At 54.6% G+C, this 19,258-nt stretch overlaps 1 protein-coding gene across 1 annotated transcript in view; it reads left to right on the forward strand.

Annotated features, from left to right (window-relative positions):
* Positions 1–19,258, forward strand: part of CACNA1E (calcium voltage-gated channel subunit alpha1 E) — an 85,749-nt gene that overhangs the window by 36,268 nt on the left and 30,223 nt on the right. Inside the window, 16 exon segments of the mRNA XM_026042910.1 lie at positions 3,288–3,403; positions 4,557–4,610; positions 5,024–5,158; positions 5,411–5,620; positions 6,616–6,728; positions 7,018–7,130; positions 7,258–7,389; positions 7,752–7,824; positions 8,152–8,269; positions 8,641–8,708; positions 10,183–10,280; positions 14,111–14,167; positions 14,637–15,250; positions 16,288–16,527; positions 17,951–18,110; positions 18,583–18,712. Of these exon segments, the coding sequence (XP_025898695.1) occupies positions 3,288–3,403; positions 4,557–4,610; positions 5,024–5,158; positions 5,411–5,620; positions 6,616–6,728; positions 7,018–7,130; positions 7,258–7,389; positions 7,752–7,824; positions 8,152–8,269; positions 8,641–8,708; positions 10,183–10,280; positions 14,111–14,167; positions 14,637–15,250; positions 16,288–16,527; positions 17,951–18,110; positions 18,583–18,712 (2,431 nt within the window).

Raw genomic sequence — 19,258 nt, forward strand, 5'->3', positions numbered from 1 at the left:
GGAGAGGAGAGGAGAGGAGAGGAGAGGAGAGGAGAGGAGAGGAGAGGAACTCTTCTCAGTGGTGGCCAGTGACAGGACAAGGGGCAGTGGGTACAAGTTGAAACACAGGCAGTTCCATCTCCATATGAGGAAGAACTTCTTGACCATAAGAGTGCTGGAGCCCTGGAACAGGCTGCCCAGGGAGGTTGTGGAGTCTCCTTCTCTGGACATCTTCCAAATCTGCCTGGATGCGACCAGGTGCCCCGTGCTCTGGGTGTCCCTGCTGGAGCAGGGGGTTGGACTAGATGATCTCTAGAGGTCCCTTCCAACCTCAACCATTCTGTGATTCTGTTTTCTTCACATGAGATGCCCAAAATTGGAAATGTATTTGCCCATAGGTTATAGGGGGTTCTTTCTTCATCCCTTTCCGTTTGCTTTCCTCCTGTCCTTCCTTCCATTTAGGTTGTTTTCTCCTCCGTTGCTTTTGTTCTCTCCCCCTCCCCTGCCCTAGGAAGAGAAAAAGTCTTATTTCAGTCTGAAATCCAGAGATGGAGGGGGGAGTCATTTGATGCCAGAACGGCAGGAAACTTAACCTTCCTAGGGTGGAATTAAAAATGCTTGAATTGTCTGGGGATCTTAAACAAGAGATGCAGGGAACATTTAGGGCTTTTCACGCAAACAGACACATATGCGCGCGCAAACACACACGCTTAAGCCCACACAGCATTAAGGGTGTAATAGCTCAGCTGGGGTAATGCACTTGAACTCTCTCTGCTGCAGACAGACCAATTCTTTTGGTTGCTTTGAATATTTTGAGGATGGAGAATGCTGCTAGGTCTCCGGGGAGGGAGACATTTGTCTTGTAAAAAGCACAGTGCCATTTGTTCTTCATAATCGTGCATTTTCAGAGCATAATTACAGCGCCATGGGACTGGGAGGGGGCTCAGGCTACGAGCTGAATTTCTCTTTGCTTTTTTTCCTCTGTGCAGCTCGGGCTTTGGGCCTGCTGGAAGTTTGTGACTGGAACGGAGGCTGGCCCCGCATCTGAGGGGAGTGCAGGGGTCAGGATGGGGCCTTCCCCCATCCGCTCCCATCTCCAAGTGTGTTCATGGATGGAGAGCAGTTATTGCTGCTGGGATCTCTAGGCTGTTGTGTTGGTTGGGGAGCTGCAGCCAGCAAATTGCATCCAAATCATGTATTTGTAAGAAAGAAAGGATGTGCTAAGGGGATGTCCGGTGTGGGACAGCATCAAAGTGCTGGGCTGGAGGTGAAACCTTGCGTTGTGTGTACCTAGGAGGGTGTTCGTGCTTGGGCCGAGGAGTGTGTGTCAGCATGGGGATGTCAGTGCCTCCGTGCACCATTTGCAAACCACGTGCAGCCTGTCCTGCTGTATTGGAAGCACCTGAGCTGTACAATTTCGATTGCTGCCACCCCGCTATCTCCCAGGCTTGCAGCCCTTTCCTGGTGTCTGTCCAGCCAACCTGTAAGAGTGGACACTGGCCTGAGTCACCCTGGCTGCTGCTTTTCATGGATGTCCTTCCCAGGCCGCCAGGGTGTCAGTTATTCCTCTGCAGCAGTGTGCAAAATGTCACGTTGCATACGGAGACGTGTGGTGAGTAATAGGAGAAGATGCTGAGAGATCTATGTGCAGTCTGGTGGTGGGATCTCAGCTGGATCTGGGTGCAAGCTGGTCATTGCTCCGTGACAGTAAGTGTGGACACAGCGAGGTGCAAAGAAGGACAACAGGGATGTTTAGAGCTTCAGGAAAATTCTCCAAAGTGGGCAAGAAAGGAAGATTGTAAATCCAAGCCTAAAACTGTGTCACCCTGCAAAGCATCACTAAGACTTCTCTGACTTTCCTGTCCTTCAACGGGAGAAGAATCAACAACACAAAGGAACAAAGCAAAACAAACCACAACTGCACAGTAACACCCAGCTCTGAAACGCGTGGTCTCATGGCATGGTCAAGGCAGCCAGAAGTGAAAAGCTACGTGACTGTAGCATGACTATTGAACTTACCCTTGCAGGTTGAACATGGAACGAGATTTTGGAAGGGAGATTAAACTGCCAGGCATGGTGCCTTTCAGGACAGCAGGAGACTATCCAGGTTGCCAGCACACAACGGGGTTTTAAGCTAGGCAAGGATTTGTTAGCCATTATCAGACAGCAAAGGGATCATGTGAGCCTTGGATGGGGGGCATTGCCTTTGCTCTTCCCCATGGACCTCTCCATTACAAGAAGGGCTTCACAGCACTTATTCTCTCTTTCTGTGCTTGTCCCGTCTTTCTTGAGTGTTAATTCATTGTCTCTTCTGAAATGTTTGGGGAATCTGAGGCCTTTCTGTATGGGAAGGGTCCCAGGGAAGGGAAAAGAAAGGAGAGTGCTGGGGGCTAAGCCATGCTCCTTCTCGTCTTCTGCTCCCCTCCATTCACATCTCCCCATTCTCCCTGGATTCCTTGGAGCAAGCGTGACTCCAAGCAAAGCTGCAGAAGAAGAAATCCCGCCTTTGTGCCCTGTAGGAGTTTGTTGTGCTTTTAGGGCTTAACAAGGTAGAGAACTTAGCAAAAGTAGATGATATAGTATAGCATAGGACATAGAGTATAGGGCATGGCGCTCGGAAGATCTCGCGCTGTCACGGGAGTTAGGAGCATAATTAATTTACGCAGTTTACTGATAACCTCATGCCATACAAGGCAAAAAGTAGAAATTAGTCTCCCGATTGGGCAGTAGGTGAGTTTCCGCGTTCAACTGGAGTATATAGGCAGACTGAACTGCACAATAAACGCCATTTGCCGCATCCCCCATAGTGATATCTGTGCTCCAGGGCCCTGGGGTGAGGACAACCCCAGGTCAGTCCAGCTAGCGAACGAGGCTTGCCGACCCTCTTCGGCAACAGTGCCCAAAGCAGCAGCCCAAAGAGCTGAGATGGTGTCAGAGTTGAGTGGGGTTGTGGGATGTCCTCCTTGGACAGCAGGAGCAGCTTCGAGTCAGAGACATGTGAGGCCAAACAACAGAGCTCACGTGTATCAGCATCTGTCCTGTCCCAAAGAAACCTCTATCCCCTTTCCTTTCTCTCTGTCCCTCTGTTCCTTCATTCATCTCATCTGTTCATTCTCTAGCTGTCTGGGCCTGCCCATTCCCCTCTCCTCTCTTCCCTCCTCTGCTCTTGAGGCCTGCGCTTGCTTTCGGTTACTGCCTGTCCCCCAGAGCTCCCAGCTGGCAGTGCCCATTGCCCTCTTGCATTGGGCTCCTGTGCACCCCGCTGCTCCTCGGCCACGCTCCCCAAACCCCCCTCTGCCCTTTTCCAGGGAATTCGCCAAAGAGCGTGAGAGAGTGGAGAACCGCCGAGCCTTCATGAAGCTGCGGCGGCAGCAGCAGATCGAGCGGGAGCTGAACGGCTATCGTGCCTGGATAGACAAAGCAGGTAAAGGCTGGACGCTGTCTGGGGCTGCTGCTGCCAGGTGCCGGAAAGTCCTTTCTGCCTCTCTGTACAATATCAGAGTTTTCCAGTTAAATCTGTCCCCATGGGATTTGAGGCTGATGTGGGAGATTCTGCCCTGATCTGGCAGATCATAGGAGTTGGTAGAGGCTCTTCGTGGGGTTTTGCTGACTTCCCATAGAGCCAGCTCCACTTGCAAGTGTAAGTCTCCAACCTGTCATGATCCTGCGGCTCCCCTCCTTGCTTCTCACGGAAAGGGTTCTGCTGGGTTGCAGAACATCCTGCTCTGGGAAGGGAAGGCTTATGCTTCCATCTAAAATGCCAACTTAAAGCATTGCTATCTTGAACCAAGGCCTGAGCTGCAGGTCTCAGCTTTGGTCTTGGATTCAGATGTTTCGACTGCTCAGGGCAGTTTGGATTTGGAAGTATATTTCAGTATATCCACCCATGCAGGGTGGGATAGCTTTGATAAGCCAGTGCATCCAAAGTTGTCTTGCCTGTCCCAGTCAGACTTGCAGGCTGTTCCAAGTTCAGCACTTTTTTTTCTTTCCTAGAAAGCTGATAATTTGCAGACTCTCATTTTAGTCTGCTAAAATGAGTGTAACACTTAGCTACACACAGATCTGGCTTGGTGTGCATTAGTTAGATCCTTTTCTGCCTAGACTGACTAGCCCTATGACCCAACTTTCATGGAATCTGCAACAGACTCAGACAAATCTACCAGCTTTTAGAAACTGTGAATCCGTGATTAAAGTTAGCTTACAAATGTGTATGGGGAAAGAGGAGAGGGTGAGGAGGCCTCGAGACATCAGGGGGATATGTGAAGGTCTCCCCTCCAAAGGCATAATTCAGGAACAGGCTGGTTCAGTATGCAGTGTACAATATTCAAACTTGTTGGTGAGGTTATGATTTTCCTTTCTGATAAAACATGCTGTAACTGACTCTTACTTCCCTTGAAGATTTAATTTTGGACACTAACGTAGTAGTTAGACCCTACTGCAAGGGCAATCATTTTGGGGCTGGATAAAATACTTAGGTACAAGGTAGTAAAGTTCTGTGACACTTCAATGGCATTGCTCAACCAACAGTGTCATGTCTTTTTTTCTCATTCTGATGCTAAACCTTGTGTTTTGTGTAGAGGAAGTCATGCTGGCTGAAGAGAACAAAAACTCTGGGACTTCGGCCTTGGAAGGTAAGATGAGTAATATATCCTGCAGAAATATCTGCCTGTCCTTCCTTGTGCCCACCTGTAGTTGGAAGTTGAACTCTCTAGAGGCCAAGAACCAGTTACGATGTTAGGAGAGAGGTCTGAGAATTGTCTTAGGCTTCATCCTGGCAAGTAATATGTGGCCCTGGAGAGGGCTGTGGGAAAGTGGATTGAGAGCAGCCTAGTGGAAATGGGGACAGCACAAGCCCATGGAAAGTGTGGAGCCTAGGGGACATCTGGTCCTGCTCAAGGTATAGCTGGGAATTGGGAATGTGGCTCTGTCCTGTTACCAGACCAGAACTAGCCAAGTACTAACTTGCAGGTACTGGTCTGATGAACAGATTGTTGGCAGAGCTGGGCAACCATAGCTCCTCTTCCTACTACTGTTTCCTTTCCAGTGCTCAGGCGAGCCACCATCAAAAGGAACCGGACAGATGCCATGAATCGTGACTCCAGTGACGAGCACTGTGTAGATATCGCCTCCGTCGGCGAGCGGAGATTGGCTCAGAGAAGACCTCTTCATCCAACCTTAGGTTAGTGCAGTTTGAACCTTGCTTCCCCAAGGCACAATGTTGCGCGAGCACACCATGTCAAGTTGTGAGGCCTGTACCCAGCATGTGGAGGTTGTTAGAGACAACCTGCTGCTAGTGTGATAGCTGTGGCATTTAGGAGCTGTCTGGTTAAGTCTTGTCCCATAAGAGCAGGATCTGTGGACCATCCATTCTTCTCTGAATGTCTCTCTTGACAAGTTCATTCACCTTGGCATCCATCCTCTTTCCCCTCAGGTAACCCCTTGAGTCGCTCCAACATCAAAGGTGCCAGATTGAATGGTGCTACTTATTTTCGGCACAAAGAGCGACTCCTGCGCATCTCTGTCCGCCACATGGTGAAATCCCAGGTCTTCTACTGGATTGTCTTGAGCCTGGTAGCTCTCAACACTGCCTGCGTGGCCATCGTCCACCACAACCAGCCAGCCTGGCTCACCCACTTCCTCTGTGAGTCCCAGGTCTTTGTGTAGTTGTGTTAGAGCATTGCATGGGTGCAAAAGGGAAGGCAAAGCATCCTGGCCGTGGGACCGGTCTTTTGTGGGGAGTGGGGCTGACGGTCATAGGAAATCCTCCTGGTTAAATTTTTGGCCTAGTAGCAGCTGGTAGAGCATGACATGGAGATCCCCAAGGTTATGCCAGGTACTGAAATGTTCCCCCCGCTCTCTGTGGGCCGAGGTACAAGGTCAGGTCTTGGAGGCAGTATATCCATGTTCCTTCCAGTGCGCCGCTATTTGCCAAGCGGCTCGGTCACCCCCGTGGCAGTCGTGTATTACTCCTGAGCTGCTGCAGCAGGGAGAGTGATTCTGGTTTCTCAGCCATGTTATTCTTGCTTCACCTTGAGAATGTCCCTGTCAAGCACTGGGCCTGCCCAAATCTGCATTTGCTTGCGCAGGCCTGACAGGATCCCAGCACGACACAGTGTGCTGCGGCAGCTGGTCGTGGTGAGAAGCATCTCTTGGACAAAGTGAAAAGCCAGAATCTTGCCTGCTAGTGTTCATGAAATAGCTTGAGGAGCTTTTCACTGGCTCTTGGCTGTTTGGCTCAGTTACACTGGCCAAACTCCAGCTGTGCAATGGTTTACATCCAGGTTGCCAATATTCCCCTGCAGTGTAGTGTGGATAGCGTCTTTGTCGATGCTCCAGTCACTGCTGTATAATGTTGAATAGTTGCTCTGTTCTATGCCAGCCACCTCTCAAACCCCTGGGACGCCAGTACACCCACCCTGAAACACTAACTTGTGGGGTCAGTGCTCTGTTATTCATAACTGGTTTCTCACAGACAGGCTTCCTCCAGCTCATACCTTGGCATGAGCAAACTTGGGAGAAACAGCCTACTCCTTTACTTGTCTCACCTCTTGGTGTGCTACGTGGGCTATTGGTGAATGCAAATGGGGCGCTCAACACAGCTCTGAGGATCACGCATCTGGGTTTTCTCTCTTTCAGACTATGCAGAGTTCCTGTTCCTTGGGCTCTTTCTCCTGGAGATGTCCTTAAAGATGTATGGGATGGGGCCACGCCTTTACTTCCATTCGTCATTCAACTGCTTTGACTGCGGGGTAAGCAGCCCCCAAAACGCTGCGGGCTGGGGGGACGTTTCACAGGCTGCTGAGAGCATAAGGTGCTTAGAGGGAGAGGAATGGGACAGCCCTCTTAGAACACAGGGGAGTCCTTTCTCCTGGGACAGCCAGCTCTTGCTGGGCTGGCACTAGATTGCAGCACAGGGTGGCTGGATGCCCCATCCTCAGGCACAGGAAACACATTTCCTGTGACTGCCTGTCCTGAGCTCTCTGTGTTCATCTTCAAAGTGCATGTGCTCTGATTCTCCTGGCTCTGTCTGCTTCTCAGGTCACAGTGGGAAGCATCTTTGAAGTGGTTTGGGCTATCTTCAGACCAGGGACTTCTTTTGGGATCAGCGTCCTACGAGCTCTCCGGCTCCTGCGAATATTTAAAATAACCAAGTATGTGCCAAACAGTCATGCCTGTCACCTTCCTGCTTGGAGCTTGGCTCGTGGCCCAGATCTGATCAGTCCTGCTTTCGTAGTATAGCCTCACTGTCTGTCCTCCAGCAGTGCCTCTGTTTTCCAGGTATTGGGCATCCCTGAGGAATTTGGTGGTTTCACTGATGAGCTCCATGAAATCTATTATCAGCCTGCTCTTCCTCCTCTTCCTCTTCATTGTAGTCTTTGCACTGTTGGGAATGCAGCTGTTTGGAGGCAGGTAGGTGGTTGCAAACCTGGGGGAAACAACCTCGCCGGTTTGTTTTTTGTTTGTTTTTTTTTGTTTTTTTCAAAACCAAAGGATGATTCCTTCTTGGGTGCCTGCACCTCAGCATGCTGACACCAATACTGATACTCTCCCACATAAGAACCCCTTCTTATTGCAGAGTTTGTGTGGGGTCCCTCTGGGCTGTGTGGGCCCTTCTCTCCAGGAAACATTTTGAGTTATGACACCAAATACTCAGGAGATCATCCTTAAAATGGAGAAAAGTCATCCGAAGCACAAGAGAGCAAATAGGAGGGTCTCTAGTTTGATGACTTCTTTATTCCAGCTTACTTGCATCCTTTTGGTTCCACTTCCAGGTTTAATTTTATTGATGGGACACCTTCAGCCAACTTTGACACTTTCCCTGCCGCCATCATGACAGTGTTCCAGGTAGGAGCTGGGTGACACAGGAAGCAAATAGGTTGGAACTATCCAGTTGCTCCCTCCAGATGTCATATCATGACCCTGTCTGGAAGGGTTTTTAAACCAGTGGAGCTCCCCTCTGTTAGTTATACAAGGTGGAAGAGTTTCAAAACTCTGCTAAGGAGAGTGTCTATCCTCATCAGAAAATCTGGTTTCTTCTCCCTCAAAGATGTAAAGTTGGGTTATTCTCTGTGTGGGGTCTCTGGTCTGTGTCCATGGGTGGAATGGATCCAATGGGCTGTCTAGGTCACACAAAAGGATTAGTGATGGAGCTACTGGCTTGTTTTTGTGCAGATCCTGACGGGTGAGGACTGGAATGAGGTGATGTACAATGGCATCCGCTCCCAGGGAGGTGTCCGCTCGGGCATGTGGTCCTCCATCTATTTCATCGTCCTCACCTTGTTTGGAAACTGTATCCACTTGGCCGCTGTGTTTTTAGTGAGAGACACCTCCATCTCATCTCCCTGTGTGGGGCATTCACCCTGCACATCTGCTCCTTGTGTCTCCTCAGAGGTGTAACTCTCTCTCCAACTGAATCCCATCACATGTGGGGCAAGCCCAGACCTTCCAAACACACAGGAGGAGGCTGTCAGAAAATGTCTGTGCCTCCCACCCTCCGAGGGCTGTGTGTACGGGACGTGTGAGGAGTTTGTCCCTTCAAGTGCTCCTCACAGAGCTGGTCGGAAGTCTCCCGAGCAAGGGATTGGGCTCCTTGGGGCTCCCTGGGTGTTTGTGGACACTGTGCCCTTAGCATGTGGCTTGTGCATCCTTAGCTGCTTGCAGACACCCTGCTGAACGTCTTCTTGGCCATTGCCGTGGACAACCTGGCCAATGCTCAGGAGCTCACTAAGGTAGGTCCTAGTAGTTCACTCTCGTTTTCTTGCTGGTGTGAAGATTGCAAAGGATGGGGCCAGCAGGAAAGGCACTGAGAGCACCAGGAGAGGCACCATGGTCACTGCAGTGTTAAGGCCATTTTCTCCCTAAGCTCAGATTGCCTTGCAAAGGGTTGGGCCAAACTGGGTCAAGAGGGAACTTTTCCTCCAGGAGAGTACACCAGGAGCTCTCCTGAAATGAACCCTGTATCATTGTGCAAAGCCAGTTAGTCCTTGATTCAGGAAAGTACTTAAACCTACTTGTCTCCTGTCTCTCCAGGAACACCCACACTTCACATCAAGTGTGGCTAAACTGTTTCTCCATTTAAACTTGCCAGCTTCGTTTGCCTCGGGCCAGGCTGAGATAACCCTCGTGTATCTGATAAGGTCTGATGCAGACACCGCTATTTGTCAAGCACTCTGGAGATGCAAAGCACGAAGCTTTTTTCAGTGGTGTCAATATTTATCCCCTATCTGCCTGTGGGGCAGTGGGCATGATTTAGGATGCATTCTGGGATGGTGCTTGAAAAGGTTATTGGATTTGGTTGCTTTTAAGGCCATGCTGGGAAATATTTGGGGAATGCTGAAATGTCGGGCCACCATTTGGATAATGGTGAGGAGGCGAAAGCTGCCAACATCATCGCTGCTCTTTGACTAGGATCGGAGATCCCACGCTGGCCATTTTTTTTGCAGAGGCTGTGCTTATTCTGCATGTCCTCTGAGCTCCCCAGGAGGCCTCTGTGCCAGTGTAAACCTGACCCGTTAGCAGCAGAGGGAGTGGAGTGGGAGAGTTTGTGGTGCTAATTTGGTCTTCAGGGCTGCACCTAGGGGAGCCTCCTGCAACTAGTGTGGGCAGGATGAGAAGGGTAGGAGAGCCCTGGATCGTGCTGATCGCATGGATCCCCTGTCTCTCAGTCCCTGTACCTGGCCGGTGGCTCTGAAGCATCAATTAAGAGAGTGCTGAGTTTTTGAAAAGGCTGAATGAGCACTAATGGCCCCCTAATGATTTCTTTTTCATCCAGTGACACAGCTGTACTCCTTAAAGCAATGCCATCTCTGCTGGTGTCATTCATGGAGCCCTTGCCTCCCACCCCATCAAGGAGGTGCCTGTCTGCTCCCTGTGGCTAAGAAGAAGAGGGCTGAGCTGATCCCTACCTCTGGGGTTGCTGTGGCTTGCACAGCCTGACTCTTGCCTAGAGTAATCTGGGTTCACTTGTTAAGTAGTGGCAGCTCCTTCAGCTAGATCTGTTGCACTGAGGAAGCTGTGCTCCTGGAGCGTGAGGAAAATAAAGGCTATCTGCTGAAGTACAACTGCCTGCGCCCCTCTTCTCCCCTGAGCCTAGCCTGGGGTTGGTGCCAAAGGGGTTCCACGTTCCTCTCACGACCCCTGATGGGTGCACGTTTTCTAGAAATGCCGACATCCTGCTAAATGACTTGTCTGCTTCCTCCATAGGATGAGCAGGAGGAAGAGGAGGCCTTTAACCAGAAGCATGCCCTTCAAAAAGCCAAGGAAGTCAGCCCGATGTCTGCCCCGAACATGCCTGCTCTCGAGTGAGTGACCCTCCCACAGCACCCGGACCCCAGTGCCCCCGGCGCCCAGCGTGGCCCATTCTGTTCCCCTAAGGACAGGGGTGCAGTCTGAGCCCCTAAAGCTGGGCCAGGCTCAGCGGGGCTGCCTGCTCCCGTGGGTGCAAAAGGATTCCCCACAAAGGCTCATTCCCCCTCAGGGTGTTTTTCTAAGGATGGATGGGTTCCTGTATGAGCAGGTTCCTTGTGAAGGGTAGCATCTTTCAGAGAGGTGTCAGAGCACTGAGTGAGACCAGGCCACCAGGAAGGACCTGGGGCTGCCAAATTGCTGCCTCGAGCTGGAGCCTCAGTGCTGGTGGATGAAAGAGTTCTGCTGAAAGAGGCTTCCTGCTCCAAACAGGAAGCTCAGATACTCAGGACAGCAGCTAAGGACAGGGAACGAGGCTGGAAAAGGGGTCCGTAATTTCTTGAGGATGAAGAAACGCTGATGACGCTTGCTCCCATCTAGCATTTTTTATGGCAGAGATGCAGGAGAGGAGCCAGGGATGTAGGAGACTTGAAGCAGTCTTGGGAGCAGCAGTGTCGGAAATCTCCCCCAGGCTCCTCCTCTTATAACAAATGCAGTTATGAGAAATGGAGCACGTTTGCTAAACCACATTTGATTTTAAAGAAATTTGATTTGGGGAAGAAAAAAACTGAAAACCACATAAAATGCTCCCCGATACAGTGTTTAAAAAGCCTTGTCTCTGCATTTCAGTGGGAGAAAGTTTTGTTTTATTTTTCTTTTCTAGATGCTTTTTTCCCCCTTTTATTTTGCAGTGTCATACAGTCTAAATCGCATAAAACTTTCAAAGTCAACATTGGAACGAGGCGTTGTGATTTGTTTTCCGAAACAGTACATTTCAGTACAGCAGAAAGGACTTTTTTTTTTTTTTTTTTTTAATAGAATCCTTTCCTGGGGAATTTTGGGTTTCGTTATGCTTTGAAACCAAGCCAAGTCTGTACACTGCAGAATCTCTTGCAAATCTGCTGAGAGAAATCGGTGTCTTCAGATGAGCCCTGATCAACAGGGTCAGAGAGAGCAACCAAGTTCATCTCGTTCTCTAGGAACTGCCCGAGCTCCCCAGACTGAGGCTTTGCAGCAGTGGGATGTGGTGGTCCAAGGCCAGGAGCTTGCAGGCATGTCCAGCATGGGGAGATGGGGCCAGGTTGGTCTCTAAGACCTGCCTAGTCTCCAGGCAGCTGCAGACACAGCCCTGCCTTGTGGGGGATGAAATGATCTTCATAAATCCCTGCCTGGCCACTGGTTCTTCCTCCCAGGCTGACGGGAAGATCCTGGGGGAGGTTTGAAATCACAGGGTCTCTGTGTTGTGGCTGGCTCTGCCTGCCAGCGTGAAGGTGCTGGATAAAGGGATTTAGGTTGCGGTAAAGGCTTGAGAATAGATGTATATGGGAGAGGAGGAGGAGGAGGAAGATGGACTATATTAGGACATAAAGGATTTGTCGGTGCTGCACAGCCTTGCTACAGTTTTATAGCCATTGTCAGATACAGCTAGTTAAGAAAATGGATTTTTTACAGCTAGTTAAAGATTCTTTTTCTTTGTTTTGGCGGTGTGAAATGAGAGGTATTGATATTTCCGGATCTTTCTTATTTTTTTCCCCCCGTTTCTCCTCCCTGTCAGGCTCAGTAATTTCCCGTGCAGACAAGGGTGTGCAGTGCTGCGAGGGTAACAGTTTTGACCTCCAGGTCCGACGTCCCTTGGGTGCTCCCAGCACTTGCTAGCAGCCAGGGCAGGGTGGTGGGGACGCACCGCGAGGGGCAAGCGAGAGCAGGGCAAGCACTGAAGGGCTGCTGGAAACTCCAGATTCAGTCTCCGGGCCGCGTGCAGACACAGATGGTTTTGCCTGTAGGTGGGTAGCTCGGGGAGGCAGGTTTGGAGCACGGGCTTCTGTGTGCGGAGAGGTCCAGTTGTGTTCGGCGCGAGTGCTCCCACGTGGCCAGCTTGGCGTGGGGGGCTGTGGCGCGGACTGCGCTGGTGTATCTGCACCCCGCTGCCGTCGGTGCAGATGGCTCGGGGTGAGCGGGTGTACGGATGGGCGCGTGTGGACGCAGCGGAGGTGGTGCCTGGCGTGGCGCGTGGGCGCCGTGGAGGGCTTGGCCGCCCGCTGCAGGGAGAGGCGCGTGCCAGGCACGCGGTGCCCACGTGGGATCGTGTCCGTGCGGACTGGGGCGCGTGCCAGGCACGGGGTGCCCATGTGGGATCGTGTCCGTGCGGACTGGGGCGTGTGCCAGGCAKGGGGTGCCCACGTGGGATCGTGTCCGTGCGGACTGGGGCRTGTGCCAGGCATGGGGTGCCCACCTGGGATCATGCCCGTGCGGACTGGGGCGTGTGCCAGGTGCAGGGTGTCAACGTGGAATCATGTCCGTGCGGATCAGGGTGTGTGCCAGGCACGGGGTGCCTGCTTGGGATCGTGTCCGTGCAGACTGGGGCGCCTGCAAGGCACGGGGTGTCTCTGCGGGATCGTGTCCGTGTGGATCGGGGTGCGTGCCGGGTGCAGGGTGCTTACGTGGAATCGTGTCCATGTGGATCGGGTTGTGTGCCAGGCATGGGGTGCCTGCTTGGGATCGTGTCCGTGCGGACTGGGGTGCCTGCAAGGCGCGGGGTGCCTCTGCGGGATCGTGTCCATGCGGATTGGGATGCGTGCCAGGCACGGGGTGTTCCTGTGTTGGATCGTGTCCATGTGGACCAGGGTGTATGTGAGGGGTGCCCGCGTGGGATGGTGTCTGTGCGGACCAGGGTGTGCAAGTGCAGTCTCGGTCGTGAACTGCCCTGTCGCAGGCCTGGTGCTGCGCTAGCGTGTGCACGAAGCTGTAACGTGGCCGTATGCAGGCAATAACCAGCATGACTGAGCCAGCAGCTGAGGGGGACATTGCAGCTGCATGAAAGCACCTGGATGTGCCCTGTCCTGCACACACACACACAGATATTCACGTGTGCAGGTGTATTTGCCTGTCCTGCACACACACCCGCTATTTATATGTGGACCAGCAAAGGCTGCAAATACCTGCATGTGCATTTGCATGTACTTCGTGGCTGTTTACTTGGAGCTGTGCATCTCTGTGTGCTGAGACCGAGGATAACACCTTGAATCTCCTGAGCTGCCTGAAGCGTGGGGTAAATGACACTGACAGCCGCGTTAGGCATCTCTCTGTGTCAGGGCTACTCAGGTGAAACATGTTCTGCCAAGCTCTTGGCCTTGTGCTTGTACCTTGCTTTCCTGGGGAGATTCGTGTTCCTCTCCGTTCTCTGCTGTCTCAGGAGAGCAGACATTGCTGCATCGCCCGGTGGAGGTGGCTCTGAGCAGTTCTCGCCTGGCCTGACCTTGCTTCCACTGTGAAATGAGCATGTTTGGCTAATTCGCTAGAAGTGAATTGAATAGCTCATCTCCCTGCAACCGGAGCAGCTTAGGAGAGCTGTTAAACACCCAGGGAGGCTGCCAGGGCTCGCGCGGGGCCGAAGCCCGCGCCGCTGTCCCCCCCGCCAAGCCTCGGCCGGGCTAGCGGGGCAGCTTCCTTTGCCGCATCTCCCTCGCGTGGCACCAGGATCAGCAGGAGGGATCCGCGGCCCCGGTGCCGGCGTCGCTGCGCGCATCGCCCCGGCGTGCGCGGTGACGTGGGTGTGCGAGTGCAGCGAGGAGTGTGTGTGTGTGTGTGTGTGTGTGTGTGTGTGAGCAAGGGGACGGGTGTGCGTGCGGGTGTGCGTGCGGGTGTGCGTGCAGAGGGGGTTGCTGCCGTGTCCGGCCGCCCGCGGAGGGGCTGAGCGCGATTGAACTGGTTTGTTTTTCCTCCCCAGAAGAGACAGGCGGAGGAGACACCACATGTCGATGTGGGAGCCACGCAGCAGCCACCTGTATGTGGGCCACGGGCTTGCGTGTTGTGTGTGGCTCGTGTGCTCATCGTGCGCGCCCGCGCGCGGCGCGTGCTCCGCGCCGTGGGTGTTGTGGCGCGTGTGCCTGTGCTACGTGCCCTCACTGTACCCCCGTCTGTGCGTGCGTGTGCGGCCCGTGAGGGCGAGCGGGCTGTGTGCGTGCTCGTCCGTGCCTGCTTCCGTGTGGCGGGAAGGACGGGGCCGCCTCCTCGGGGTGTTTGTGTGTGTGAAGGTTTCGTCTAAGGCCTCCAGACCCGCAGCCCGGCTCTGAGCGTGGGATGGGGGAGGCAGCCCAAAGCCCCCCGCCGCGGCGCCGCCGGGGCCTCTGTCTGTCGTCCGCGGGCGCTCAGCGCGTCCCCAACGTCTGTGTCGTCACTGGGGAGCCAGGGGTGGGAGGTGTGCGGGGCGGGGGCCGTGCGGCCGCCAACGTCCCGCGCTGTCGCCGTTGCAGACGGGAGCGTCGCCGGCGGCACCACATGTCCGTGTGGGAGCAGCGCACCAGCCAGCTGCGGCGGCACATGCAGATGTCCAGCCAGGAGGGCATCAACAACGACGAGCCGCCGCTCATCAACCCGCACGCCAGCATCTTCCGCAGGAAGAAGCCCGGCGAAGGCGTCGCGCTGGAGAAGTGCGAGGAGGAGCAGGGCGCCAAGGGCGCGCGGGCGCCCGCCGAAGGCCCCGAGCAGCCGGCCAAGCCCGGCGAGGAGCGGAGGAGCCCGTCGCCGCGGGCCAGGCGGGACAAGGAGCCGTGGCTCCAGAAGTCGTGTCACGGGAACTGCGAGCCCGGCGAGCAGGACGGCAGTGGAGGGGGCATTGAGGACAGAGCCCGGCTGCGGCAGAGCCAGCGGCGCAGCCGGCACCGGAAAGCCAGGACTGAGGGGAAGGAGCCCGCTGGGACTCTGGAGAGCCGCTCGGCCAGCCAGGAAACGGGCCTGGAGGAGTCTGGCCCCGCGGAGGGGCCGCAGGATGGGGACCGGCTCCGGGCTGCCGCTGCAACGGAGAACCTGCTCGAGGGGGAGCTGGAGGGGAGCCAGGAGAGCACAAGGTAGGGGCTGCCGACCCGTGGCTCCTGCGCACGCCGTGTCCCCGGGCGGCAGCGCGGGAGGTGCAGGCGCTGCGAGGAAGCGGGGCTTGGGGAGAGATCTGCCTCTCAGCGCTTCCTCCTCTTTTTCTGCTTTCTCTCTTTCTTCTGCAGCTTTTTTAATTTTTTGAAGGGGGGGGATCAGTGTGTGTGTGGGGGGGCTAATTTCGCCTTTTATCACATTCCCGCCCCCAGCCTGTGCTAGGGTCCCTTCAGCCCATCTCTGCTGGTCATGCGGTGAGAGTCGGAATCACAGCCATTCCTTTGGATTCCCCTGTTTCCCAAGCTGGGGCCTTAGTGACTCCCTCCTCCCCACGGGCAGCCCAGCCCATATCCCCATCTGACCCTGCGTGAGCGAAACGGGCACGATGCCTCCATCCCCGTGCTCTGGAGCTTCCTGCTTCCGAGGTCTTCTGCAGCTTAGGGCACTGCGTATCCTTGGCTGCTGGAGAGCCTCCAAGCTCCCTTGACTGCTGCTGCTGGATCGCAGCGTGTCTTCCCCAGGCTTCCCACCCAGGAGGGGTTTTGAGGGACGTGCGGGCGCTGCATCTTCCAAGAGCTGAGAGGCCCCAGGGAAGCCATGAGCTGCCTCATCATGGGGTGTTGAGCTCTGCCCTCCGTGTCTGTGGCCAGGGGAAGAGATCTGTGGTCCTGTGGCTGCTTGTAGGTGGCTTATCCCAATGTGCCATGTGAGGCACTGGAGAAAAATTGACTGAGGCCGGAAGAAAATCACAGGAAACTTTGGAGACGGACCCTGCCATACTCCTCAGAGGGGATTTGGGGACAGGGACTTCATGTTCCTGATTGATACACCGAAAGAACAAATTCAAAGGAGTTGATCACTCCTTATGCTTTTATCTTTTTTCTTCTAATTTCACCTCATTCACCCCATTTTCTCCCACTGCTCCGTCCTGTTGTTGTCCCCTTATCTTCTTCCCTCTGTTTTTCTCCCTCCCTTTCCTGCCTCCCTTTTGCAGGACAAGCAGTGTCGCAGCTGCCGAGCTGGTTAGCGCCGCCCAAGAGGGCAGCCCCCGGCAAGCTGTGCCCGAGCAGGGCCAGGGCAAGACCGGCAGCCTCACGGAGCAGGACTGCAGCAGCCTGGACACCAGCGAGCAAGCCCTGCTGGGCAGCCTGCAGCTGGAGGCAAGTCGAGCCGTGAGCAGGAGCGAGCCTGACCTCTCCTCCGTCACCACCAGCGCCGAGAAGGCCACAGAGAGCACCACCATCATGATTGACGTCCAAGACTCCACTGTGGTACAGAGTGAGGACCTGTCTCTCTTTCCTGAGCCCACACATCTCAGCTCCTCTTCTGGCCTGTGGGGCTGGGGTACCCTAATGGTTCCCTGGGGGTTGGCGAGTCATTCGCGTGACTTTTCCTATCTGTATTTGTAACCTTCTTCATGCTGCTCCTGCCATGCGTCCTGTCGGGACGAGCGGTGCCCTTAGCCTCCCAGCTGAGCCCAGTGCCGTGCTGACATGCCACGAGGAGGGCTTGCAGCCAGCCAGAGCTGAGGCAGCAACGGGAGACTGCAGGGCAAGGGCTAGCGTAGCTCCACTCGGGCCTTCTGGCTCTGCTGCTCGCATCTTCATGTGTCTGAGCTGCCCTTTGTTCACCCAGGGCATTTGTGGCTTGTTTCCAGGGCCTCTGTGCTGGTCCTGGTGGAGACGGTGACCTCCTGCAGCTCACCTGGGCTGCACGGGAGCAGAGGTGCATGGTGCGCACCGGCGGCCTCTCCGCTGCGCTTGCTGTGCCTTGTGCTGAGCTCCGCTGGGGAGGGCGTCCTCACACAGGAGCTTTCTGAGCCGGAGGTGGTTGTGGCTTTGCTTTGAGCCCTCCCTGGGAGGACAGGCCGCTCTGGGAAGTTGGGCCTGGCTGCTGTGCCAGGGCTGGCAACCTGCTGCATGTGCCGTCTTTCACCCTCAAGCCGGTCCTTGCATCCATCTTTTTGTTCCTTCCTCCTCCTGTCTCTGCTCTTGTCACCTCCTCTCCCCTTTCCTCTAGAGCACTTATCCCTTTCTCACCTTCTTCCTGATTCCATCTTCATTTAATACATCCTTCCTCCTTCCTTCCTTGCTGCTTCCCCCTGCCAATGTCTGGGCAAAGCATCCGAATCCCCTGTTTTTCCTAACCTGTTAGCGGCCCCCACTCACCTTGCTGCCACTCAACCCCCCCGAGCGCATCCTTGCTGTCAAGGTGAGCCGCTTTAAACCATTATTAATTAAACAGCACTGCAAATGCTGGCCTTGTTAAAACCCCCTCAGTCGGTGTCCTCCTGGCAGCCTCTGTCTTTTTATTTCCCTCTGATCTTTCTTTCTGCAACAGCACAACTTAGACGTGGGGATGTAAAGCAGAAAGCTCGCGGGTTGCATGCGCGCTGCAAGGAAGCGCCGTTCCCGGGCTGCTCGGGAGGCGCATAATTCATTTTTGTTGCATTCGCATTGCAGCAGCCGTCGCGCTGCCGAGGAGCCTGGAGATGTTGTAGCTGCAAGATGTTCTTTTGCGGGGAGGAGGCCCTTGGGGGAGCCTGGCAGGGCAGGCTGCTGCCTGTGCCCACGGCAGAGCAGCTCTTGGTGGTACCTGCTGCCACATTGCCATCGCCTGCACGTCTGCACCGTGCTGCTTTCTGCGTGCAAGGCCAGGCAAAGGCTCTTGTTTTTTGTTCTTTTTTTTTTTTTTTTTGCAGTTAGCAACAAGACAGACGGAGAAGCCAGCCCCTTAAAGGAGGCAGAGAGTAAAGAGGATGAGGAGGAGATGGAGAAGAAGAAACGGAAGAAAGAGAAAAGTGAGACAGGCAAAGCAATGGTGCCTCACAGTTCCATGTTCATCTTCAGCACGACGAACCCGTGAGACATTTTTTTGTCCTTTGTCCCATCCCTGGGGCTGGGGAGGGCTGGATAGGACAAAGCCTTTTACACATCACCTTTGAAAAAAGGAGATCCCCCTGGGAAGGCAGATGAAACACTCCCAGACAACCTGATTAACACGAGCGTCCTTCCCCAGGCCCCAAGAGCGCTTTCCTGCTGTTCTGGCCGTGCTCGTTGTTCTCTCTGCTCTCAATTGCAAGCTGTGGTTTTCATTCCGAGCTTGTTGCCCAGCCCCGTTTGAGCCCAGCTCTCTCTTAACACTTGTGTGGCTCCGGGCGGCAGGAAGGACAAGGGCCCTGAGTAACCTCTGCCTCGCCGGTGCCTGGGATGGGAGAGCCAAGCGAAGCGGAGGCCAGCCTCCCCTTGCCCCTGGCTTGTTGCTGCCCCTCCTAGGGTGGGCTGTGCGCGAGGGCTGCGGGCTGAGGGGGCGGCTGTGCTGTGTGGCCCGCAGGGTGCGCAGGGCCTGCCACTACATCGTGAACCTGCGCTACTTCGAGATGTGCATCCTGCTGGTGATCGCGGCCAGCAGCATCGCCCTGGCCGCCGAGGATCCCGTCCTGACCAACTCCGACCGCAACAAGGTGATTGCCAGTCATCTCCCTTGCTTCGTGCCCCGCTTCCCCCCAACCCACAGAGCCCCTCGCTGAGAGGGACCCCCACGCAGAGAATGCCCAAAATCGGACTCTTTTTACGGCTCCGTTGTGTAGAGCTGGGATAGCCTGTGCTCCTAGGGCTGCGCTGGGCCTTGTGCTTGCTCTCTGCCACTGCAAGGTGCAGTGGTGAGGGTGCAGAGCAGAACCAGGGCACTGGAGTGACAGTCAGGTGGCTTAAAGGGGGGCCATAACAGTTGCGTGCAGGGATTGGTACAGCACAGCATGATTCAGGCTTGCAGCAGGGTTTCAGAGCAGTTTGCACCATGCACAGGAAATATTTATCTTGCACCTACACAGACTGGATTCATGGTGACTGCATACTTAGGTGACAGGCTGGACCTCCGGATGGTCCAACAAGCAGATGGCTCTGTTTGTACTTGGGCTTGGTGAGCGCTGGCAGGTGGGGAGGAAGCGATGTCTGGGTGGGCATAAGGGAACCCATTTGCTGGGGTTGCCCTGGACCAACGTCCAACC

This window comes from Nothoprocta perdicaria, unplaced genomic scaffold, assembly GCF_003342845.1.
Source record: "Nothoprocta perdicaria isolate Ctin4 unplaced genomic scaffold, notPer1 scaffold_318, whole genome shotgun sequence".
Lineage (NCBI taxonomy): Eukaryota > Metazoa > Chordata > Aves > Tinamiformes > Tinamidae > Nothoprocta > Nothoprocta perdicaria.